This window comes from Ostrinia nubilalis, chromosome 18 (genome assembly GCF_963855985.1).
Source record: "Ostrinia nubilalis chromosome 18, ilOstNubi1.1, whole genome shotgun sequence".
In the NCBI taxonomy this organism is placed as follows: Eukaryota; Metazoa; Arthropoda; class Insecta; order Lepidoptera; family Crambidae; genus Ostrinia; species Ostrinia nubilalis.
Window position 1 is genome coordinate 9,073,992 of NC_087105.1, and position 24,259 is coordinate 9,098,250.

Below are 24,259 nucleotides of genomic sequence, written 5' to 3' on the forward strand. Positions count from 1 at the left end.
TTTCTTCCCACACTTGAGTGAGACAAAGTGTAAATCAACTCGTATGCAAATTAATATTGAAAATTCGGATTGATCTTTTCATTTATTTAAGGCTTAATTTGTGAAAAACATATTCGCAAAGGGTCTTAAATTAAGATTTTATTAAGATTCACAATGAAATTTGTAAATTTCATAACGAGGCTTGGTAGAAAATTTAACAACGCTAACAATGAAAGTTTTTGAAATGGAGCTACAACAGATCGGTCTTAAAATCAACTTCAAACAAGAAACCTTTGTTAATGTTTTACCTTTTGCTTTAAAAGTTTAAAACAATCCGTATTATCGAAACAAAGACCAGGTGCCACAGTTCGTTCCTAATAAGAGAGAGACCCCCACCTTATACCCTTGCTTTAAAGTCCAAAATATTGAGCATTTTGAACTTGCTAACTGTTTAAAGCAGTGGTTCCCAAAGTTGTCTGGGCTACGACTCATCTAATACAAGTTCCCAAACACGGGACCCACCTATAGGAAATTTCGCCCGCTGCCCAGCGGTTGGATCGGTAGGGTGGTGGTGTTTCGTTCTACAGGCAGGGCCCACTCAATGTTCGCTCGCGACCCACCACTGGATCGCGACTCATTGTTTGGGAAACCCTGGTTTAAAGGGTTAATTTTGCTCCTTAATAAACGAGGTAGTGTGACATCACTGCGACGTCTCCGCATTATTAATCCGCCGTAGTTCGCTTATCATGCAACTGCATGCCTTTAGCGGAATGTCGTGCTCATGCGCACTGTTCGACGACTCGACGTGTCACACAGACCCAGAGGCGATGAGTAATTTGTATGATAGGTCTGAATTCTGGCTATTCGGTTTATCTTCTTCATCATCATCATCAATCATTGAGGTAACACAATTTACAATTTGAAGATTTTTAGCAATATTAGTCATTTACCTAAATTCTTCTGACTGAAGAAGTTTTGAGCTAATTGAGCTAACTATGATAAGAAACAGAACGAATCTTAGTGGAGTTCGATTTTAATTACAGTACAGTGCAGTGCACATAGCTTTTGTAGTGATCTTACCACTTTCCAATACTAGAATGAGATTGCAACAAGGTGCTGTCTGTGTGTATCGACTCTACTAGCGTATAATTTTGCTTTTGCACTACCTACAAAGAGATTTCTTAGCACACGATGTCTTATGAAATCCTGGAAGTATCTTTTTAGTACGTTCCCTATTTTGATATAAAATCTGGATCAATATGAAAATGATTCTAGCAACTAGCAATTCTTCTCGCTTCATTGCAATCGTTAATATCTTTGTTCTTTCCATTTGCGTACAAATCTGGGCTACCATTACTTGACAAGCGTACAGTTTTAATCGATTCTCTTCATTGCTTTATACACGTGTATTTGAATGTGCAACCTATGGCACATCAAGCTCGACACTGTGTATCTTATGCAGTTGTATTAAGGTTTATTATCAAGCACAAATTTTAAAGTTTGATGTGCAGTAATGATACTGGTACTGCGCGCACGCATCCAATGGTAATTATGGTATTTGGTTCAGTGTCTATGACCGCATAACTCAGGTTTATAATGTGTTGTATCTTGGGTTGTTACGTCAAGTAGTCAGGGGTTATGATCATCTTGAGTCTTCTTGCTTAGGGCGTGTTTACCTCTCACTTCACGTGGCAAGGAGAACAGGTTTACACGATTAGGTATTTGCCTTTGGTTAAGTATGATGTGTAATAGTTACTTTGGGTACAAATGAAAAGTTACTGGTAATATTGAACAGTAGGGCTAGAGCTAGGTATCAAGTCAATTATGAACCGTAGGGTCAGAAACAGTAAATACCTGTTAAGACTTTCTTAGAAGGCCGATAAATACATTATTTATTTATTTATTGAAAGGCACAACCATCTTTATATTATTATCGAATTGACAACCTTTTTCCTATTATGTTTAAATTTAACATTTACATTTCTATTCTATCTTGTAAGCTGCAACAATATTGGTGTTAGACTTTGACAGCAACTAAAAAATCTGGCCAGCATTATATTTTTTATATAATTCATATTTTTAACGAGACTATTATAAGTCCCTGACTTTTTGTTGACAAGATACAGATCCAAACAGAAAAGATTTTAAGTAATCTGTATTTCGGTCTTTTATTAATGTTCTGAACACTATTGTTATGTTATGATTATGTACTCAGCTTAGGCGAGCCAGTCACGCGTTGGCCTGATATCCATCAATTCCTAATGTCACGGTCCACCCAACATGGGTTTAGAATTCATTATTGCTTGACCTAATTTCATTTCGCAAATCCACTTCGAAATCTCTTTCCCCTTCTGTTTACAGGCAATTTTGTTTTTCTAACCAACCAGCAAATTGCCAGTGGTGTCGTTTACGGTAACGATCGCTTTTTTACGGTTAGATCGTCGTAAAAAGTATTGTCATTTGCATTCAACGAGTCCGTAATATCGGTTTTTTTTGCTCGAATATTATTATGAAGTAAGGGTTCGTCTTAATTGTTTCCTGAGTTCTTACATCATTTTTTGCTTAAACTAACTGGAAGGCAGATAATGCCATAGTTGACCCACATATTTGCAGCAGCTCTAGCAAACTCGTGAAGTTTATGATATGCAGACATTAACGAGAATGTGTATACTGTAAAGCCACAAATAAATGAGCAACGTTTGAAGCCACCGCACATATTGCTTAATAGTTACTTCGCAAGCTAGCTACAATCTACAAAGAAAATGCAATAGCCCCATTAGACGCCGCTTAAAATAAAGTTTCTCATTTAGGACATGAACTAGTAACGTTACGACTTATTTTTATTACGGACGTTTCTACTTTATAACCAGTCTTACGCAAGAAGTGTGCATTATTTACTGGAATCGCACAACGGCGCATCGCAGGCGCAGCGCGCACTGAAGATGAGAGTCGTACGTTCATTGGGAACTAGAACGCGGATGCAACAAAAACGCACGTTTTTTTTAGTTGGCAATGCACTATGCATGTAATCTCTAGAACATAAGCACTTTCATGTTCGTTATTTTGTGCAATCCGTAATGATAATTACGGCCCAAAGATTGCCGTTTAATTTGACTGTTATGTTACTTTTTGAGTGAAACACTCGGTTCTGCGGACAAAAGTCATAGTTAATCTTACCAAGCAAAGGAATGGGCGGTGTGAGCTAATTGATCTCTTTCATCCCTGACCTACCTCTCCTTTGGAGGTATGCTTTCTGGAATAAGGCCGGCGTTATTTATACTTCACTTATGCTTAAGTTTGTTATAGTGTCATCCTCTTTCAGTTCATTTCTTTGGATGATTTACTTATGCTATTTGTTGTTCGTCATCACCGTTTCAATTTTTTTTACATTGAAGAGCTCAACTTAGTGTGTGGTGCGCTTTACACGCAGACATTACGGAAGCGTGTTTGTGCGCAGACGCGTGTTGCAGCCGAAATAGCGTTGTATGATGCCGGCCGGCGCCGGCACACATGTTACTGACAGCGTGTCCACAGACAAGTCTTGCGTCTGAAACTCACTGAAACGAAGCTCAAACTTGATTGAATCGAAACTCAAGTATATTACAATATACATAAATGTAGTTCTAATTATTTTCACAATATGGACCTGCGTTACCGTTAATGCTACGATTACCCATTTTGAGCTGTAGTATTTAATATATTTGTGGCCAGTACCTATGTCAATTGCCAAGGTGTGGCCAAGGTTGAGACAGCATCGTCACAAATCGCCTCATAAAATACTATATCGTCGTGTCAACAGACAATTTCGTATCTTTATTAACCCACTAATGTGCTAATTAAGTGTGGAAAACTTATTAATTTCGCACAATATACTGGACTTTGCATCAGTATTTTATTTCTTAGATTGAAGAGCGTTTTCAACACCCTTTATTCGTGATAGAAAAAAGGCAGCAATACAAGATGAACTAGTGGCATATACGAAGCTTGTATTTGTCATACTTGCTGGTGTATTCTTATTGTGACCCGACTTGTATGCTATGTGAATAGCGTTTTTGCAATGAGATTCTCGGTAGCATTTATTCGTTGCACTATAGAATGTATAGACGATAGCACATCAAATTCACCTTTATTACAACTTACATAAGACACCATAGTGTGTAGGTTAATGTGCTGTATTGCATGCCCTGCATTCGCTACATCAACTCTATGCGACGAGAACAGAATAATACTATTTTTTGCACTTTCCTCTTTTATATCGGTTCATATAAATAAAGTTGGCGATTCTATTTAAAACTGGTTCGTACGTATATTATTAAACTTCCCGCAACGTGTACCGTATGCATGATGATTTAGAGCATTTCTTTGCATCCTTATTAGGAGAATAACAGTGTATGTGTGATATATTAGAGCAACACTAGGAATAGGAAGTAATTATAATTAACATTACGCTACAAACATCAACTTAATGACGTCTTTTCAGCAAGACTTAAATGTTGTGCATTTTAAGATGTAACTATTATTTTAATTGTGGCTTTACATAAAAATAAAATAACACAAAAGTCTGTCTAACTAAAGGTGCATTCTCACCAGAGGAAAAATATTTGGTAGACGTTAATTTAAAGATTGTTTGACATACATCTCGCATCAAACAATAAATTGAAGTTTTATTGTTCGCTGGCGAATTGTAACTATTTATACGATTGTTCTATGCCAGTTAGGTCAAGCCAAAGCCAACAATGCCAAGGGCGACACACGAACCAATCACAGAGCTCTATTCAACGCTGTTCCTTCGATTTGCTGCTTCACTTAAGCAAGCATCGTTTGTGAAAACGGGCGTTAGAGTCAAATAAGACAAATAAATTTTACAATGTCGCTGCAAGGTTTCCGAAGTTAATAACCAATTGAACAGGCTTGGAAAGCGTTTCAGCTGCCCCTGATCGAATAATAAAAGCATGAAATTGCCCTCCAGCTAATTTGCAAGCTGCTCGACACTTTCATCGAATTTGACCGCGGCAGGAGTTCTCGGGGAAAATGGAAATTAAGTACGTAATGTGCTTGAACAGCTGTGCTGGGGTAACCATCTTGTCATTTTTAAAGCTGGACATTTGAGAATTAGTCCGAACAAGTTCGTTATTATAACATTGATTATGCGTTTAAGTATCTTTAGTCTTCTGCAAGACAAGGCAAGAACTAAAACTTTAGGATGTTTTTTGATTAACGTTGAATGTTCATTTGAAGCTGTTGACTCAGATTGAGCCCTTCAAACTTTCTAAAATGATAAAAAAAAAGTGTTTCCCGTTCAGTTGAAAGTGAAATTGATCTTTATATCAAGGGAAGTAGGTAATTATTATAAACACACAGCTTTAAAACATGTCAAAACGTCCGCTAGCTTGGACTATTACCCCGGGATTAAAGCCACGAATGACGTAGGTTTACTTGCCTCGACAGTTCATGCGAGCTCTTGAAAATACGTGACCTAATCTCTGGCGGTTGATGAAAATGTTACTTTGTAGATTAAACTGGCTTTAAAATTGTGGACGGTAATGAAGTTTGTTTCTATTAAAATTAGACAACGATAGCACATCAAAGTAGACATTGTAGTTAGTTTGTAAAAGGTAATTTTGTTACAAAAATCAACATAATAGTATGCTGAATACTTACCTACTACTCTACTAGTTACCGTAGCTCTATGTTTTGTCTAAATCATGAATTCAATAACAATATTGTATCAACCAATCTATTATTTCTTTTTAAGGGACCCGAAGATTGTAAGTTCAGTAAATTGGGATCTATCATGTTCCCATCGACCTAAATCTCCTTATATCCAATATTTTTATCACAAACCTCGTTATTTTGTATGTGGATTTTCCCAACGATATATCATCCGTAATCCGTCAAGCCTACTCCTTTGGTACTAATGCAGGGCATTATCCTGTTGTATTATTACACGTGGAACCGATATACGAAAATAAGCCTTGTTGTTATCACACGATTGTATTCCTTAGTGCTTTTCAATAGAGACAAAATATAACATAATTTTGTCTTACGTTGCTACAACGTCGGCAGTGGCGGTACTAATAGCATTTGTGTTTTCTATGTTAGACGTAAGGTTAATAGGTTTGAGTCTTGCACAATATAAAAAAAAAACAAAAGACATTTAGTTAAATGAAACACAAAATTTTCCGGTGATGATGATTTTAGGATGTGACAAGCTTTGAACTCTGATGGTATGTGATTGGAAATACGCAGGCGATGTTGCGTATATCGATCGACTCATTCCAATAAAAGTTCCTCAACAAGCTTTTTGTTAACAATTTAACAAATCAAGTTAACGAAGCTTATTGAAAATTTCATCGAGATAGCAACAGTGTTAAACGCTTCCTATCATTATTATGCACACTGGAATACTGCCTTTACGCTACTTGCGTCGTTGACTGTAATATTGCCCACCCACGGTGTACGGAATTTGTTGCCAATTATTGATCTAATTCAATATTCTGGTCTGTACTTCATACCTCATCGTGGTGTTACTCGTACAGCTCCACTCAATTGTAGATCTAAACTTGTCTTAGCGTTGTCTCAATCTTCAAGTCACCTATTGATGTCTCTTTCTTGGCTCGCATTGCCTTTTGTTTTTATTTGTTTAAAGAGGTTGAGGCCATAGGCCTCGGTATGCAAGGCAAGGGGTTTACGTACTTAGTTGTACTTATTCATACATTTTTGCTTAGGTATAAGCGTGGCCTGCGTCTCCTTACCACCTTGGTACATGTGTGTAGATGAAGCCATTTACATACAATCAAACTTTGTCACTTACATTAACTAGGACCAGAGAAAGTTCGTGACTGTAAATGTTAGTTAGCGTCATTGGTTTGCAAGAACCAAAGCCTTATTGGTCGGACTATACTGCAGAATTTAATTTGCTCAGCAGTAAACAGAACTCTTTGATCTGAAAATTAGCAATCAGGCTCGGAGTCTAGATGGTGCGCTGTATAACCCACTTTCCACTGCATTAAGGCATGGCGCCTAAGTGAATGTGCTAATTTGTTACTGGGATTCGAACTGCTCTCGTATTTTGAATTTATGGCCACTAGCCAATTCACAAAGATTTCAAAGTTTAATTTCTCAACATTGTCTGATACAAAAACGTCTTCAAAATGTAAGAGATAAGATACCTCAATACCTCAAAACAATGCCCAAGAAATATTGTTCAAAACTTGTTAGTTTGTTATGAACTTCGAACTAAACTTGTTCTCATTATTGCTTAACATTAAACTAATTGGGCGTTTATTCGAAATCTAGTTCACTCTGAAACAAAAAGCGAAATCTCAGTCGAAAGTTTCAAAAGGGTAACCTTCGATCCGAGAACAGTTTGATTGGCATTGTGTTGGATCGGCGCCATGACATTGGTTCTTAGAATCATTGTTGCAAGTGCAACCTTTGAGTTTTTACGCATCGGTCTTGGGTAATTGCAGTTCGGCAACGCGATGCGGATGCACATCCTTCCATATCGTGATGAGTAACGACTCGTGAATGTTTCTCAGAGAAGAGAATAAGTATGTTTATTATACTTCATTCATACTTACACGGAGTTACACGTGGTTTTCGCGAGACTCAGTAACTCTGGCATAGATCTTTGCGTTTTAGTTAGTTTTTTGCACATCCTTTTTATCGTGCTGAGTACAGCAACTCTTGAATGTTGGTCAAAGAAGAGAATAATGGTATACTTATTCCTATTTTTATACGTCAAGGCGTCTGTACGTGTATTTATTTGCACGAGACTATACAGAAGCTAGCGATGGATAGGATGACTTTTGTGATCATCATCATCATGCCTTCGCTGCAGAAGCACGTTTCTTGAGTCATCAGTAACTTCAGTGCAATTCTTTGATTTCTTTGCGTATTGGTTAGTTATTGAGTTGTGTTTTGTGACATACCTACCTACTGACATAAATGTATCCAATAAGTATTATAGGTTAATAATTGAGTCGCCACTCGCTATAGTACAAAGTACAAGTTTTGATTAGTTAAGAAGGGCTAGGAAATGGTGATATTGTAGCAAAAAATAATTAAGTGTAGTGTTGGCAAAGAAACACAAAAGGGAATATCGATACGAATCTGTAATCCAAAAACTTACGTGACGCTCCTCGAATCGTGTGACACGCAATTTCGTTAATGCCTTTAATATAACAACCGACATTGTGATCCCTTGGGAACGTATTAATTTATCAACTGATTTAATTTACCACGAACGGCCATTTCATTTGTTTCTTAAAGATAGAGAATCACTCAACAAAATAATGATATTTAATTTAAAGGAACAAAAATACAACGTTAAATCCTTGTTTATTTCATTCAAGATTATTGTGATATAAATAAATCGGCTATCTTTTAATGGAATCCCTAAGCGCTGATTTAAGCTGTTGCTGTTAATCCTCGGCCATCATAATAATGAAAGGTGTGGTTGGTCATGCGATGGAATCAGCTGACTTATATTCAGTTCAATCGAGTAATAACCTACTTTCTTTGTAGGTACTCGAATTTATCCAGTCTGTTGTAAGGCCTTTACTTATCTTCATTTTTTCAGACTGCATTTGTTTTTTGATGAGCGGGATTACGAGTTATTCATTTGTTTTCCACTCTTGTTTTTGAAATTAGCACTCACGGGGCATAGAATACATAGCATTCTCCGGCGTAGTGGTGTGAAACCAGCACTCATTTCCTTATCCATGGCACACGGCATCGATCTAACTGTCGTCGTCAGGGCTTCCTCGCGGTTACGCAAGCTCCTTCCAAACACATCTAGTGATGTGTTTAACACTTGACATTTTTAAAAACTAGGCTTGTCTTTTTTACAATCTGCGGTGGAATTGTGTAAAGCAATCGTAACCATTTGACAGTTTATAACGTACGATTATTCTGTCAAACGCTTTGTTTATCTGTCTTTATCGTACGTTATGAACTGTCAAATGATTACGTTTGCTTTACACAATTCCACCTCTGATATGAAAAGTCTAATTTCTGTGATTGACCCAGCTGGAAAAGCTTTTCCGCCCAACATCGTCTAGGAAAAGCAGCACAAGTTCGAGCTGTTTTGCTAATCATAATAATGATCTCGCTGTCATTTTCCGAATCAGCAGAAGACATAAATGTATTACATACTACAGAATAATAATTGTGTTACCAGTACCACTTTTCTTTCCTAATGCTGTAACTCCCGATATTTTTAATGTCGAGTTGTAGTTAAAGAATATTACGCAAGAATCGACATTCGACAACAACCGTCACTTCTCTAGCGACACGCTATTCTTAACTCAATTACAGGGGAACGATGCACCTATTAAATTCATTATAGAAGATGGTATTGCACTCTAAGTGCGGAACTTTGTCTTTTGCTGGGGACAAAAGCAGATGATGACTTGTAATAAATGTTGTTTTGTTGTGAATAACATCTATTAAAATGTAATTATTTTATATGATACTCCAATTTCAATTCTTTGATTTCTTCATAATCGTGAATCGCAACTTTGGTTTTCAAAATGTATAGTTACTACTGTACTATAGATAGGTACGAGTACATACTACATAGTAAAGGAGAATATTACGGGAATCATAGGTGTAGTTGTCCATTATGTGAATATGAAAACGGGAATTATATCAAAACGAATAATAAATAATGAAATATGATGGTTACTGAACGGACAGACGGGAACAGACAACAAAAAAATAGTAAGCACACCATTTACCAAATTCATATGTAGGTACATTGTTTATAGTTTCCGTATCGCATTCATGCGCCCCGAACAATGGTACTTTCGCCTAATTTATCATTTATATGGCCCGGTCAACCCACCAGCTTTATCTCGGTATTTAACTTCGCCGTTCTATTAATTAATTTCTTGTGCACTGACCCAGATATCGCCATTAATTTCTGTCGCCATCAGAATATTGGGGTTTGTGGGCGATGAAATTAAAGTTATTGGCGTTCGTTGACAGTTTATTGTGGTTTGATGACATTTGCAACATTATTAGTTGGTGTATCGTGGAACGGAACAGGTTTGAATTCCATGAGGGACACATAGACGAGGAGTAAGCACGAAACTCTTGATTGTTTTAAAGTTCTGTATTTGTAAACGTCAGTAGATATGATGAATCACAGCCAGAATCGTAACTTTTCATTTCAGCAAAAAGATTTAAATTACAAATATTTTATAGAGAAGATAGTGTATGTAGTAGCCGTGGGGGCTACTTTAAGGCCACTGGACAAATTACGAAAGATCACCTCGAGCGTCACTTGTTTCAATGGCGTACCTGCTTCAAAAACGATGCACACATTATGTCAGACGGTCGTTACGTCACGTTATACAATAACAGAACAAAGGTTACACTTCTGCGGCTTCCCATGCGTCAACATTGTCAGATTTCTTGCCACTATAATAATACAATTACGGCCGCATAACGCTGTGAACTACTCGAACAGCTGTTATCGCTTCGTGTTATGGTTATGGCCGTTCAATGCGATCGTAGCACTCGTAGCAGCTCATGATGTCACTTCCAGTCGCTTATAGCCGCACCTTTTGACTGTTAGATAAATAAATGAATTGATACAAGCTTCTCTGAAATAGAAATGTTAATTGGCCTAGTAAATTATAAAGTTTATTAGTAAGAAGACGCCATCTACCGTGGCCAAGAACCGAGCTCAATTATAGAGCCCTAGGAGAGACTGTTCCCTAATAATGAGAAAATGGTACACAGAGATAATAGGCTATTTGGAAATACAAACCTGGGCCTGGGTGGCCAATTGTGTTTTATTGAGAAAAATATCTCCTCGAAATAAAATTAAAGGCTGAAACAAAGACAAATAACCACAACGATGCTTATTTAATTTCAACAACGTAATACTTTCATACCCAAATGAAATGCGACAGTTGGCAGCCGAGAAAGGCTCCCATCGTGTTAAATAAATAGAACTTTATGCAAACGCACGCGCTCATTGTTTCTATTTCTCAGTTCTCACGGAAGTTAACCTTTCCCACCGCAGATCGATTACCATTATTGCGTTCGACTATTTCCAACAACCTGTTTTCATTGTCCGTTACAATGTGGTTTGGAAGATACCGATACGGGAATCAATAATACTAATGACGTTGTTATTAAAATCCGGTGTAGGTGGCAGGACTAGATTTTTTTATAACCATTTTTTCAGATTAACATACTCGCACGACATACCTTGCCTTCTTAGACTAACGTTCCAATTCATATAAATGCCACAAGGGCCACGGAATCCTAAAAATGGTGGCAATATCCTTCATATTTCATTCTTATCCTTTTATTGTCCAGAACCGAATGCATTTACGGGGAATGCAATTGATATTCCCGAGTCTAGGGATTACCATACCAGTTCAGATATTCCCTTTCCAAGGAAATATATTACACGTCCCACAAAACCCAACATATGGCACGTGAGGCAATTTGGCTGTCTACCGCCCGAGGGCACCACAAGGGACTGAAATACTGAATTTGAGTTGTGAATAAAATATAGAGTAATGTTGACAGATACAGAGGTGCTTGTAGACCAGTGGCGCCAGGTCTTAGAGTGTGATCACCAAAGTTAAGCAAGCTACGTCGCGGTCGTTAGCGGATGATACACTTGCTTCAGAAGGCACCACAAACGTTGGACCTCCTCTTACTTCTTAAACCGTAGTCAGAGTCCTCAGGGCGTTTGATATCATTTGACAATCTCTGCCGAAGCTGAAGTTTCTTACCTTACACTCATTCCTCCTCCAATTCTTATCCGACCTGCGTGCTCGAAGCCGCTCCTTCCGCAGTTGGGAAGAGGCTTGGATCCTGTAATGGGACATACTATTTAAAGATTACTTCTTTGACAGATACAATGGTTACTTGCCCGCGGGCGAGAGGGGTCGCCGCCGGAGCAAGTTCGTGTTATACCGACGGCCGGCGGCGAACGGCGTTCGGCGGTCGAAGCACTACGTGGTCAAGACTCCGCACAGCAGCAAGGCGATCCTGGACGCCAGCCAGCACTCAATCTCGTACACACTCAGCCGCAGTCAGGCTGTCATCGTGGAGTACACGGAAGACCCCGATACCGATATGTTCCAGGTGAGTCTTAGTAATAATCAACTTGAAAAAAGTCTGCGAAGATAAACTGCAGCAATCCTACCTACAGGTTCAGCTAACGTTGACACATTTCGGTCTCTTTTCAAAACATTTTCATCATCTTGATCCTAAATCGCTTAAGTTTATTGACGCGTATAGATTCTAGCAAGAAAATGCTCGTGAAAAGAAAGTAGGACACATTATTTTGTTTACAGCTTCAGACGTAAAAGTGTAAGTGCCCCTTTTATCTAATTTACGTTTAGGGATTTTATCTCAGTTTGCGTGTTGCTTAAGAAAAGACGCAACAGGGATTTAGTATTTTAGAACACGATGCCGAGTGTACATCTTATACGTGCTCTTTCGCGAAAATAAGAGCTACTAACTACTAACCCCTCGGGTTATTTTACATGCTAAATTAAATGAAAACATAAAACCTTTAGATTGCAATCAGTTTTTCATCCTCTGCACTTAAAGCTAGAGTGGAAAGTCTGGCTTGTAGTAATAAGTCTCTGGGCTACAAAGCGATTAAATGGGATAGGTTTTGTCTGTTTTATTTCCACTCGGTTGAATGAACCGCACTTAACGTAAGTTAACATGTTCTTTACTTGTAACTTTTTGGAATTATTTGGTTCTTTTTCTGTGTCTTACGCCTGTATGTATTCACAAACATTACTATGAGGTCTCACCGTACGCGTGGACGCACAGGGTGACACACTAACCAATCACAGAGCTCTATTTAACGCTGTGCGTTCGATTTACTGCTTCACTTTAGCAGCATCGTTTGTGAATACGGGCGTTAGGTAAACATGTTTTGGGAAACTACTGCTGTGTACGTGAGAAAATACACGAGACCATCACGTTTTATTCTTAATCGTCATCCGCTTCAGCAATATGGGTTTTCCAAGTGAGACACTCGAGTCTTCGAACTGGCACACAGCATACCACAATGCAGTGTCCGTTCGCAGAATTTATTGTATGTTGTAACGTCTGGATTTATGTCCTATTTTTTGTTTCGAGATACAACTTGCTCATCGAATGCGTCAGCGGTCAGAAATGACCATATTATGCTTAAGTCAGTCAGGCAGTACTTACTTATACTAAGATCTCTGAGGACTTGAGGAGTCAGGAGTATTTAGTTTAACTTCGTACAAACTCCATGAACTTCCAGTGTCGTACACATCTACCAGATTGTCAGTTAAGTTCCTGTTCCCAGAATAGGCTGTCTGAATTCGACCCACATAGATTACTTTAGCTATGGAAATGTAAACCTAACTTCCAAAGGATCTTCAATTTGTGTTTGCTTCCAACTTGCGTAATGAGCTAGTTTGTTATTTACGAGTAGGAGCTGAAAGATGTAAGCCTTCAAGCGACGGGAACTAAACAAGTTGCAACACAGCAGAGATAGCGTGAATGTATCCCCATGTCGAAATTGTTTCATGACAAACACACTTCGAGTCCCCTTATCTGGTTTCTGTTTAAACTAGTGTTTCGACAATACTCTGTTACACACAAACAATAAACAAAAGCGACGGGAGAGATATGGGCTCGGCCGTACGGCCCCAGTCATGTACACGTTATTTGTATCCTTTCCAACCCTCGTGGATAAGGATAAAACTAGTTCCAGACAATTGCACATTGATTTCTGCGTGAGAAGGCAGTGGCCTATGAGCTTGCAGTTTGCAAGTAGGTGGCGAAGGCGATTGATGACGGTTGTATCGATGGTTGCGAAATATCTTAATGGTATCTTGTTTGATCTTGTTTGAGATGTTATTTTAGGCCACAAACATTTTGTCAGCATAGATTTTTCAGGAAAACCGTTGGTTTTGTGCCAGAACGCGTTATACGATCGCACGCTAATGGAAATATCAGACAGGCTGTCGAAAATTCGCCGGCCGAAAATGCGTTAACGTAATTCGATTTCCGCGCAGTCCACTTTTATCGGCTCGAGAGGGTGTGTTTATAGGTTTAAAGTTGATGTTGTGCGCAATGTGGCGTTGTTTACGCGTCTGGTATCTTCGTCCCCGGTATCTAATCGCACATGGGTTAGTGCCCCCCGGAGCGAGAACAATGCGTTGGTCCCTAGTCCTGCCGCATCGACACGTGGAGACAACGACCCTGCCTCTAAACACCAAGTAAATAAACACAACGTCATCGTTTAACGTATTTTCCGTCTCATACAATTTCCGTGCTTCTGTATTTAGACCAGCGTGGGCAGACTCGCTGACATTACGAATGTTTTTAAAAATTCATAGAATATTATTCGCCAGAAATTCATTGGTGGACTGGCTACGGCGTCTGATTTTATTTTTTACACAGAGAAAAGTCGTTAAAATAATTTCTAAAATATTACCATTCATTGTTTTAATAACTAAGTTAAACCGAGTACATATCTTATTTATCATGGACATAAAAGTTGCTGCCCACTATTCTATTAATGCATTAATTTTAAAATTAAAATTAATTAAACATTGTTGATAGTATTGTAGACCTACTTAAACTAACGATGTTTGTTTATGAAATTATCAGACTACAATAAATCATTAGTATCACAGCAATTCAATAATATTGACAATTATAACGCATCGTCTCGTACAAAATACTACGCAATCTCGCTCTTAAGTCCTCTAATCGAGGATAACACGATATGGGGCGTATACAACAACGCAGCAGACAGAATAACATCGAGTGCCTTTGTCTGGTACTGCGCGTCAAGTTTCAGGACATTGTTTAATGAATGCGCGGCTTAATTCCTATGGGACGGCAAAGTTCGTTGTCGCCGGTCGACGCACCGCTCCACATCCTGTACGCTTTCATTGTTACCACTTGCGCGGCCACTTGCCGCAACCCGCAACTGCACTTAAATGATGCCATAAACACAAATAAATATTTATTCACTCATAACATTAACCCAGCGGAACCGGCGACCTGGCATTAGCTTGCTTGCTGCGTCACGCGGCGTTTGAGTAAACAATCGGACATTGACGGTCTTCATTCATTTGCACTCTCCAAACCTATATCTTTCTTTGTACAGTCGACAGTCTTATCAGACTATACATTTCAGTTGAAAATTAGCACCTATAACAGCTACAAAAGGTATACTCCAGTTGATGTCTGATGTCTATCGCAATCGTCTACATATTTGCGTCTTCTTCCGCAATCGGGCATCCCACTTATCAGTTATCAGTATGTTAATACACGATAGCCATTGCGAAATCAACACGAATTCCTTTGTTTGCTATGATACTGCGTTTTAATTAGTTAGGGCCCATTTAAACGTTTAATTCCTTAAGCGGAAGTACGTGCCTACATTACATTCGGCCTCGGTTATTGACCTTAGATGTAGGCCAGTGTTAGATATGCGAACTTATTATTTGACTTGAATGGTGTGCGATGGCGTCTCTTAGTTGATGAATGGGGCACCGCCTTCGCAATCTGGGACGAATTCCGACCCATTGACCAGAAAGCGTTATTTGTTATCGTTTGCGAGTCGCGATACTCTAATTGCATTTGAGATAATGTTGTACGTTTGACCTACTTATGTTAAAACCGAAACGTTTTGTTGGAGTTGAACTAAATGCAGTTCGATGTAAATCTATTATTTTCATTTCCCCTAATATTTATGCACTTAATCATTCTACCAAGAGTCCAAGATGTTAAAATGTAAACTACCATGTCTTCTGTTAAATATACCCACTTGCCAAAATAAAAATAATAAAAATAAAATAAAAAATGTATTTATTGCCTTCGAACCATTAGACAGGTACAGGTAGTTAGACTTACAACTATAATAATATGAAGTACACCGAAGGCAATTGGACCTGGCTCAGTCTACGTTGTAAGGAGAGATCCTTGCAACACTGGTTTTCAGCCATGCCCAATTCTCTAGGATGTTGAGCGAGAATAAAGATATGAGGGCTTAAGAAATAAATATACACTTTGAAACAATAATAATTATAGACTTTGAAAGAGAAAAAAAAATTTTTTGCAATCTAAAATATTACCTATTTATACATAAGCATACCCAATACACTATAACCGCGCGCGCGCGTGTGTGTGTGTGTGAGTGTGTGTGAGTGTGTGTGTGTGTGTGTGTGTGTGTGTGTGAGTGTAGTGTGTAGACTATTTGAAAAAATCCTTAAGGGGCAACAATTTGGAATTGGAATATCCACTAATTAAGTTCTCTGCTGCCAATTGTCTTTCTTTTAAAGCCACTTTGTATTTCATTTTAAAGGTAGCTGTACTCATTTTTATTTTCATAGGCGGCGGTAGGTCATTCCATATATTAGCAGCAGCGAACTTAAAAGAGCCACGAAAACGAGAAGAGCAATGTTGAGGTATTTTTAATCTATTTTGAATAGCTGTTCGAAGACTTCTTAGTGCACTGTCTTTTACCCAGTGAAGTTTTTCGTACAGATATTCAGGCTTTTTGTTCCATATTGTCCTGTGGACCATGCAGGCAAACTGCAGTTCCCTACGAGCCTTCATATTTAGTATCCCTTTACTGTTTAGGTATGGGGTTATATGCTCCCTTCGAGGCACATCAAAACAAAACCGTATGCAAGCGTTTTGTACCCTTTGAATATCTTTTTCAGTGCCGACATTTAGTTTGGGACCGATTACTGAACCGCAGTAGTTAAAAGGGGAGAGCACGAGTAAGTCAGTGAGCATTAAGCGCAGCTCTTCCTTTAGAAATGGTCTTATTTTATAAAGTGTCTTGAGTTTAAAGAAGGCATTCCTGATTTTTTCGTTTACGTGTTCAATGAATTTCTGTTCTCCATCTAGAAGCAGACCCAAGTTGCGAGCACATTTTACTTTGTCCAAGACTATCTTATTAATGGAAACTTCAATGCTACAATCCAGGACCTTCTTTATTTGGTGTTTAGTTCCTAGGACTAGTACTTGTGACTTAGAAGGGTTTAGTACCAATGAGTTCCTTTCTGACCAAAGATAAATGTTTTTTAGATCCTCATTTACTTTTTCAACAGCCTCAGTGGTGTCATTGCTTTTAAAAGAATAGTACACTTGTGTGTCGTCTGCATATAAGTGGTATTTACAGGACTGTATACACTGTGGGAGATCAGCAGTAAAAATAGTAGAGCTCCTGCTCAAAATTATGAGTTTTAGCATTAACGGAACTCTATGAACTAGGAATTGCTGTCATATAAGCTTTAGCTCTTAAAAGATAAGGTAGAATTTACTGTAAAATTAGAACGAGCAAAGTTAGATCTCCCAATGAAGTACGTCTGCGAAGAACGCCGATAACTTGGTGTTCAATGGACGCAGATTGCTTCTTTGTAAACGAAATCGCTGCTATTAAAGCACCGAATGGAATTTACGAGCATGATTGGAGCATTCATATTGCGATACGAGCATATTATTATTTGAGATCGGGAATAAGTAATCTCAAGTTTGCTATCTCGATAGCTCTTGATCCAATTAAGAATAAGGGCGATTGTGAAATGTGGCTCATCATGAATCATCATCATCATAGCCTACATTAATTTATTAAGTGGTTGTGTTGCAAGTAATAAAATAGTTCTTAGGAATTGACCTGATACTTTCAGATAAGAAACTTTATACCTTTATTCTGTCTTTTGGAATGTTAATGATGACTATGAATCCCGAATAAACTACATACTAGTGTACCTACCAATAGTGCTACCTTTATGACGAGCTTTTAAAAATTAAAAGAGTCCGACCGCAAAATGCCTATGAAACTTTCATGGAAAGTGGTCTAGCGAAATGTCAGTGGTGCAGTTATCCGCGTGACGTCACGGATGACCCGCTCCGCATGGCAATGAGGGTGGGCCGTGACGTCACGGGGGGCGAAGCCGGAGACGGCTGCGGCGGGCCAAGGACGTCGCCGGGCCGACCGGCGCGCAACACCCGCCGCAATCGATACACTATGGCTGGGTTGCACCATCATACTTTAACTTTTGCCGGTGGTGTCGCGGAAGTCTAAGGCTGGCGACACCCCCACTCGGGCGATGACGGAACGCCGCGGAGGTTTTTCTTTACAGGACGGAGCAGCGCCATTTTCAGGACGCCGGGAGTCCCACACACACACGGCACCCTGTCCCCCGGCAGTGGTGACGGTGCGCAAAGCATTTCCTCTGCTGCAAAAAAAAAATCTCACTGTAACTTTGACAAACGTCAAAAATCTGTCAAACTTCATACAAAAACACCGGTTAAAAGTTACGGTCAAGTTAGGTGGTGCAACTCGGCCTAAGCCGGCACGCGGTTTTGTTCTGTCTGACTGATGATGGCACATCAAACTACTCCAACAAGTATAGTCTGATGTACTGGTGCCCGTACGAACCACTACATCATCAGGAAGTCTCCAATGCAGAAGCCCGATCCTCCCTGACATATCAGACACATATCAGACAAATAAGCCTACATTCCTTACTTTACCCCTACTCAAGGAATTTTCGCAGATTCCGGATATTCGAATCCAGGTCTAGACATCAGAATCTTAACGGATCCGCTTAGAAATTGCCCCCGGATTCTGTCCTGTAAAATAATTCCGTCTCCGTACCTAACCTAATTATTTTAATCGATAGTTTTTAATTTCTCGTACTTAAACAATAGTGGCTGAAGTTTAGTTTTTAGACTTCTTATAAAAATTATGACTCCGATTGCTATTTTATTTCCATTAATCACCGTTAATTACAATTAAGGCTGCTCGATCGTCTTTGAAGTCGCTTTCGCGGTTGTGTTTTGTTTTTGTCGCGAGAAATTAACAATGCTGGTTTTATGCTTCTTTTTTTTATAAAAAAACTTCACTAAGGTATTCAATCTTGATCTTGAGGCATAAACGAGAGTGTAGTTACTAGTCTGTTAGCTTTCGCTCGGAGGCGAATAGTAAAACAAGTTCCGAGCTACACTACACTAGCTCACGTCTGTGTTTATTATAGTGTCACGTAAAAATCTCAGTGACAATCTAATATTGATGCCGTACCCTTGAGCTCGTTAAATATTCACACGGCGGTAATGTCTTTTTTAATAGTTGGTTTGTTAGAGCTTTTTTATGATAGATGTAGATTTGAACATTGCGGGCTTTATGGCATTTTCATTAGATTCTCACCCTCCAGTTTTTTTATTTATTACAAAATAAAAGGGATTAAGTACAGCCTTACACTAATAATGTATTGTTTTTTTTCGTAAGAGCTCACTGAAAATTTACAGAAATGTCGCCGATGTTTCGTTGGTTACATGAAACGGTCGACAACTTTAAGTTCAAAGCAAAATACGATACAAATAAATTAGATACTTTTTGGAAAAATGATTGTAACGCAAAAAGAAAAGGAAAAATACAGTCTCACTTATCTCGAAATAATACATTCCCATGTTAAAATGACAAACATCCGTGTAACAAAAATGGTTCTGTTTACCGTACCTACCGTAAGTTACGGCTGTAATTCCGAATATCTAGGCTGCATTCCTAAAATGTCCGCACTAATAGGTTGAGAGTGCGGCCCTGGCTGTTGGCCAGGGGGTCGATTCTTGGGCTATAAATAGAGTTAATTTAGAAATAGGAAAATATTGGAATTCCTAATTTGCTTGAATAGGTACAAATCAAGTTACACGTCTTGACGGGTAGCTGTTGAATTTATGCGCTATGTTACTTGGTTTTTTACTTAGCATAAGTCATCGTCATTTAGACTTATCAGGGAATTTAGTCTTCATTACAATACCTCGATTTCTCTAATTTACCATAGGCAAATGAAGGATTCAGCCTACGCTTTCCGCTGGTCAGACTAGTTAGTAATCGAATCTGAAATTTTGATCAATTTTATGGTGGTCTCTATTACACAAGAATCGACCCCCGAAGAACGGATTTGCCAGCGAAAGTATTTACAAGCCATGTTTGTACTGGAGTAGTTTGCATACTGCATGACTGCATCTCATAGAAATACTAGTAATACTTAAAAAGACAACTATTAATATCAGCAATAATTTAAGGATTTTGTGTTCTAGTCTACAACTTCTTCCATTCTAATATTAGTAGATTAAAAATACAGAAAAATAAAGATTAATTTGATAATTCAATCGAATAATAAAATTATTAAATGAAGGGAACAATTTTAAATTGATCTAAAGCAGAAAATGTAGAGACAGTGAGTGACAATTCATGCTTATGCGATACTATTTCTGTTACTTTCGCTGCTATTTCTATAAATAACATGAACAAAATGCTTTTAATTTTGGACACGCATTGTTATTGTTATCAACAATTTGTATATTTAGCTTGCTGCTGGGACGTTTTAATGAAAATTGTTCTCGCGGCTGAACTGGGTTCGTGCCAAGTAGGGCTGTCAACCCCAACAAACACAGTTAAGTTAGTAACCGATTTTAATATTAACACGGTTCAACTAGATTATTCTATAAGTCAGGGTTTCCCAATTTTTTTTTTGCCAAGGAACCCTAATTGATTATACTTTTCCTAGCGGAACCCCCGTACTACTCCGCCCGCACGCCCTGCCCCTCCCTTGTGCGTAAACAAGTCGGTGCGAGCGAACAACGTCGGTCACGAAACGTGGGATAATATTTTTTACGGAACCCTTGCGGCCTTTCCACGGAACCCCAGGGTTCCGCGGACCACCATTCGGGCACCGCTGCTCTAAGTTACCGTGAAAATCAGGCTAAAAGGCTCAAGATTTTGAAGGTTCATTTCAAGGCAACTGGTTTTACCATAAAAAACAAATTAGATTAGATTCTTGTCTTGTAATGTTTTGTTAGTAGTTTGCATGTTGTCAATGACAAGGTCGTCCCTATTTCAAGCGATAGCATATTTTAGAATGGTTTGCAAACGTCTACTGAAGCTGATGCAGTCAGTACCTATCTAACTGCTGATTAAAAGTTACAACGTTTAGGTAGGTACCTCTTTTTGTGCGAGATGAAATTATTTTTGCTTTCAGCTGGAAATTTTAGCTATCACAACTTTACAAAGGTCTTAATTTCTGACTCCTTAAAAATATCAAGGATAGCAAAAGGATAAGGATATCAGGTATCATCCATTCAATGATGTATTTACAAACTCTTGCTGGCGCCACTGGTCAGTAAGGTTCAGTTAGTCCAGTTACCTGCTGTCTGAGACAGTGACGCCAACTGGTGAATGCAAATAGTATTATAGCAAATAGTATTTGCCAAATACGCTATTATTATTTGCTCACAGCCCTCACGCTCATGCCAGATGGATACCACACAAAGCGAGCATTATAACGAGCCGCGAATACGAGTATTAGGGAAATCGAATAATCGTGCGGGGCGCAGTCTCCACTCGATTGCCATTCGGTTGCGGTTGCCCGTAGATGGAAATTCGCTCATTATCTCTTAATGGCGGCCCACTTACCTCATTGTGACCGCAATCGTCTTTACCATAAAATAGGTGTTTTTACACAGAAATAGGCATAAGATATTAGACGTTTAAAAAACCTGTTTTGAAGAATTTGTTAATTTCCTTCCTCTACATATAAAGTCTTCCTCATTGTTGAGTTTCACCTATCGAGTACCACCCGACCCTTTTCAAAGAAGAAGAAACTAATGCTAAGTTTGTATAATAAGGTACCTAAACCACAAAATAAAACAAGATTTACCTAGGCACCTGAGATTTAGAGGTAGAAACTAGAAATCCTTTCGAAACGCTAAAATGTCATTTAAAGGTACTAAATTCAGACAAGTTTTTCTCTATTTGCCTGTAATAAAGGCGATGTCCCCGGACATTTCTTGGGACATCAAAGGTAGAATAATAAGAATAGCAATAGGGACTCGGCCCTCAAAGGGTGGGATTATGTTAATGTACACAACGGTAATGGAGCAAGGTCTTCTTTAAGAATCCTTCCATTTACAATGTGCCTAGTACCTGTTTGTGAAGGTTTGTAAACGACCCTCGAAGGTCTCTGGTTTTTTAAAGGACAATATAGAGTTGGGTACGAAAGAACCCATCTTTAATACTTTCATCTCGGCGATTTAGTAGCTGCTTCATGTGGATTGTGGTCAGTCACTCACTATATTTCTTACCTGGACATAAACATGGATCTTCATATCTTCAATTTGAGAAATGGGATGTCTGTATAACTTTCACCTCCTCCAATTTTCGTCCGATAAAAGTTATTCTACGTCCTTTTCAAACGTATCTTTATACCAAGACTCAAACCAAGATTTATAAAGATAGAGGAAGGGTTTTAATACGTGATAACGAAATAAACAAACAAACGTTTCAAGGAAATGTTATAATTAAGTAATTACTTCATCATTCAATGCTGCTTTCAGACCATAAAGTCAGATGCATTCCAATGCAACCGCTAAAATAATTTTGCTGGAAATACTTCTTGTACAGCAACGTAACCCAATTACTATACTGCATGCTACACATTTTTCTACTATCGTGGCAATAACTTTAACTTTATCACGTTACAAAAAGTCAGGGATTTCTAGTTACTTGCTCTAGTTGTTATGAATGAGTAGGTAAGCCGTATTTCGACTAATAACTAAGTAACAAAGTTTTGTACTATACTGGATGCTTTACTAACGGTTTTGACATGTAGAGCTAAGTAGAACGTTGAAAAGGCGGATGAAAGAAAGTATTAAAGTTTTCAAGTCTTGGTTTCATTGGGCGTCTATCTAATTCCACATAGGTACACGTTGCAAATCAAACACACAGCGTTGAATAGAGCTCTGCGATTGGTTCGTTACGTCAACTTGTGCATCCACGCGCAATGTGAGACCTCATAGTAATGTTTGTGAATACGGGCGTAAGTCTTGGATTCATGTCTAATACCACATAGGTACACGGTATGGTCGGTATGTGATGTGCGTGTCGCTAGACATAGACGAGACACGAGACAGCAGACGTCCTTTTACTTACGTGATCAATTTAGTGTATTTTGTAGAAATTGACAATACTTACCAGAATTGTCGGGATAAGTCGTCCGATATCGCACGACTTAGCTTGTTCCTTGTAGAGAACAATATCGTTTCAAGACTGGCGACTGTGAATACTAAATCTAAGGCTATTATTATTTATTCTCTATCATAGATAGACAAGTACAATCGTTTCTGGTCTAGTGGTATCGACTCATTACTAGTCAACAAACTTCCCCAATCAATTTTCAATCTAAAAATCCGTTGGGAAATTCGTTGGTGGATGATGATGGGCTGTCGACTATATAATCATAGTATGAATTTTACTAGAATACCTTCTAGGTTCTAGGTCAATGCTAAATAATTTGTCTAGGTATTATACTGAAATAATTGGAACTGGGGTAAACACAGCAGTAAAAATAACCGGGAAAATACAGTGCCTATTAAGGGAAACAATAACATTACTTTCGTGACTGTAAATTCCATTAATCAGATTATATTGTTTACACCTAATTGCTTTTACGGTAATGTATTTTTGTTGCAAAATAACACCTATTAACAACGACGCAAGATCCTACAAAATTTACCTTGATGTGCTGTCATCCGTGCCTAATAGTGTTTTTCTGTGTCCGTGATAGAAAAATAAGTAATAGATAGTTTTAGGAAGACATTATAAAATGTAATCTTAACTGTGGTTCTATCTAATGGAGGCTAAGACAGCTTTCCTACAGGGAGTCTCTATGTGATTCATGTTGTAAGATTATAATACCTATAGTCTTTTTCACCTAAGATGATCCGTATGACACTTTAAGGTTATCCATATTACGCATACTACATACGCAGAATATTCTTGAAAAAATATTTGTATTTTATTAGCAATATAATAAAAAAATAATTAACTACTTGTCTTGAAATATATAGTAAAATCTGAGTCTATTGATTATATTTTAATTAAATACGATGTAAAAATATTTTTTATTTAATGTACGCAATGTGTGAAACGGAATAGATTTAGTGCTGGGGTATTTGTTGTATAACAAAATCTATTATTTCCGCGGTTCATTAATCGATTGCAGTGAATACTTAGTTATTAAAAACATCACAAAAATCAACTATATTTTTCGATTGTTGACTTTAATAAACGAATTAAAAATAAATAAATAGTTTTTAATTTAAAGAAATAGAACCAGTACTTTTTAGGAATCGTTTTTTTGAACATGAAGTCTATGGAATTTGAATATTATCAATAAAAAAATGTTACAATAATATTTTTAATTAAAAAAACATGTTTTTTGTTAAA

At 38.1% G+C, this 24,259-nt stretch overlaps 1 protein-coding gene across 1 annotated transcript in view; it reads left to right on the forward strand.

The window, feature by feature from the left end:
- Window positions 1–24,259, forward strand: part of LOC135080704 (protein pellino) — a 99,295-nt gene that overhangs the window by 31,444 nt on the left and 43,592 nt on the right. The window contains exon 3 of the mRNA XM_063975417.1: window positions 11,865–12,096. Coding sequence (XP_063831487.1) covers window positions 11,865–12,096 — 232 coding nt within the window. The remainder of the gene's footprint in view (window positions 1–11,864; window positions 12,097–24,259) is intronic.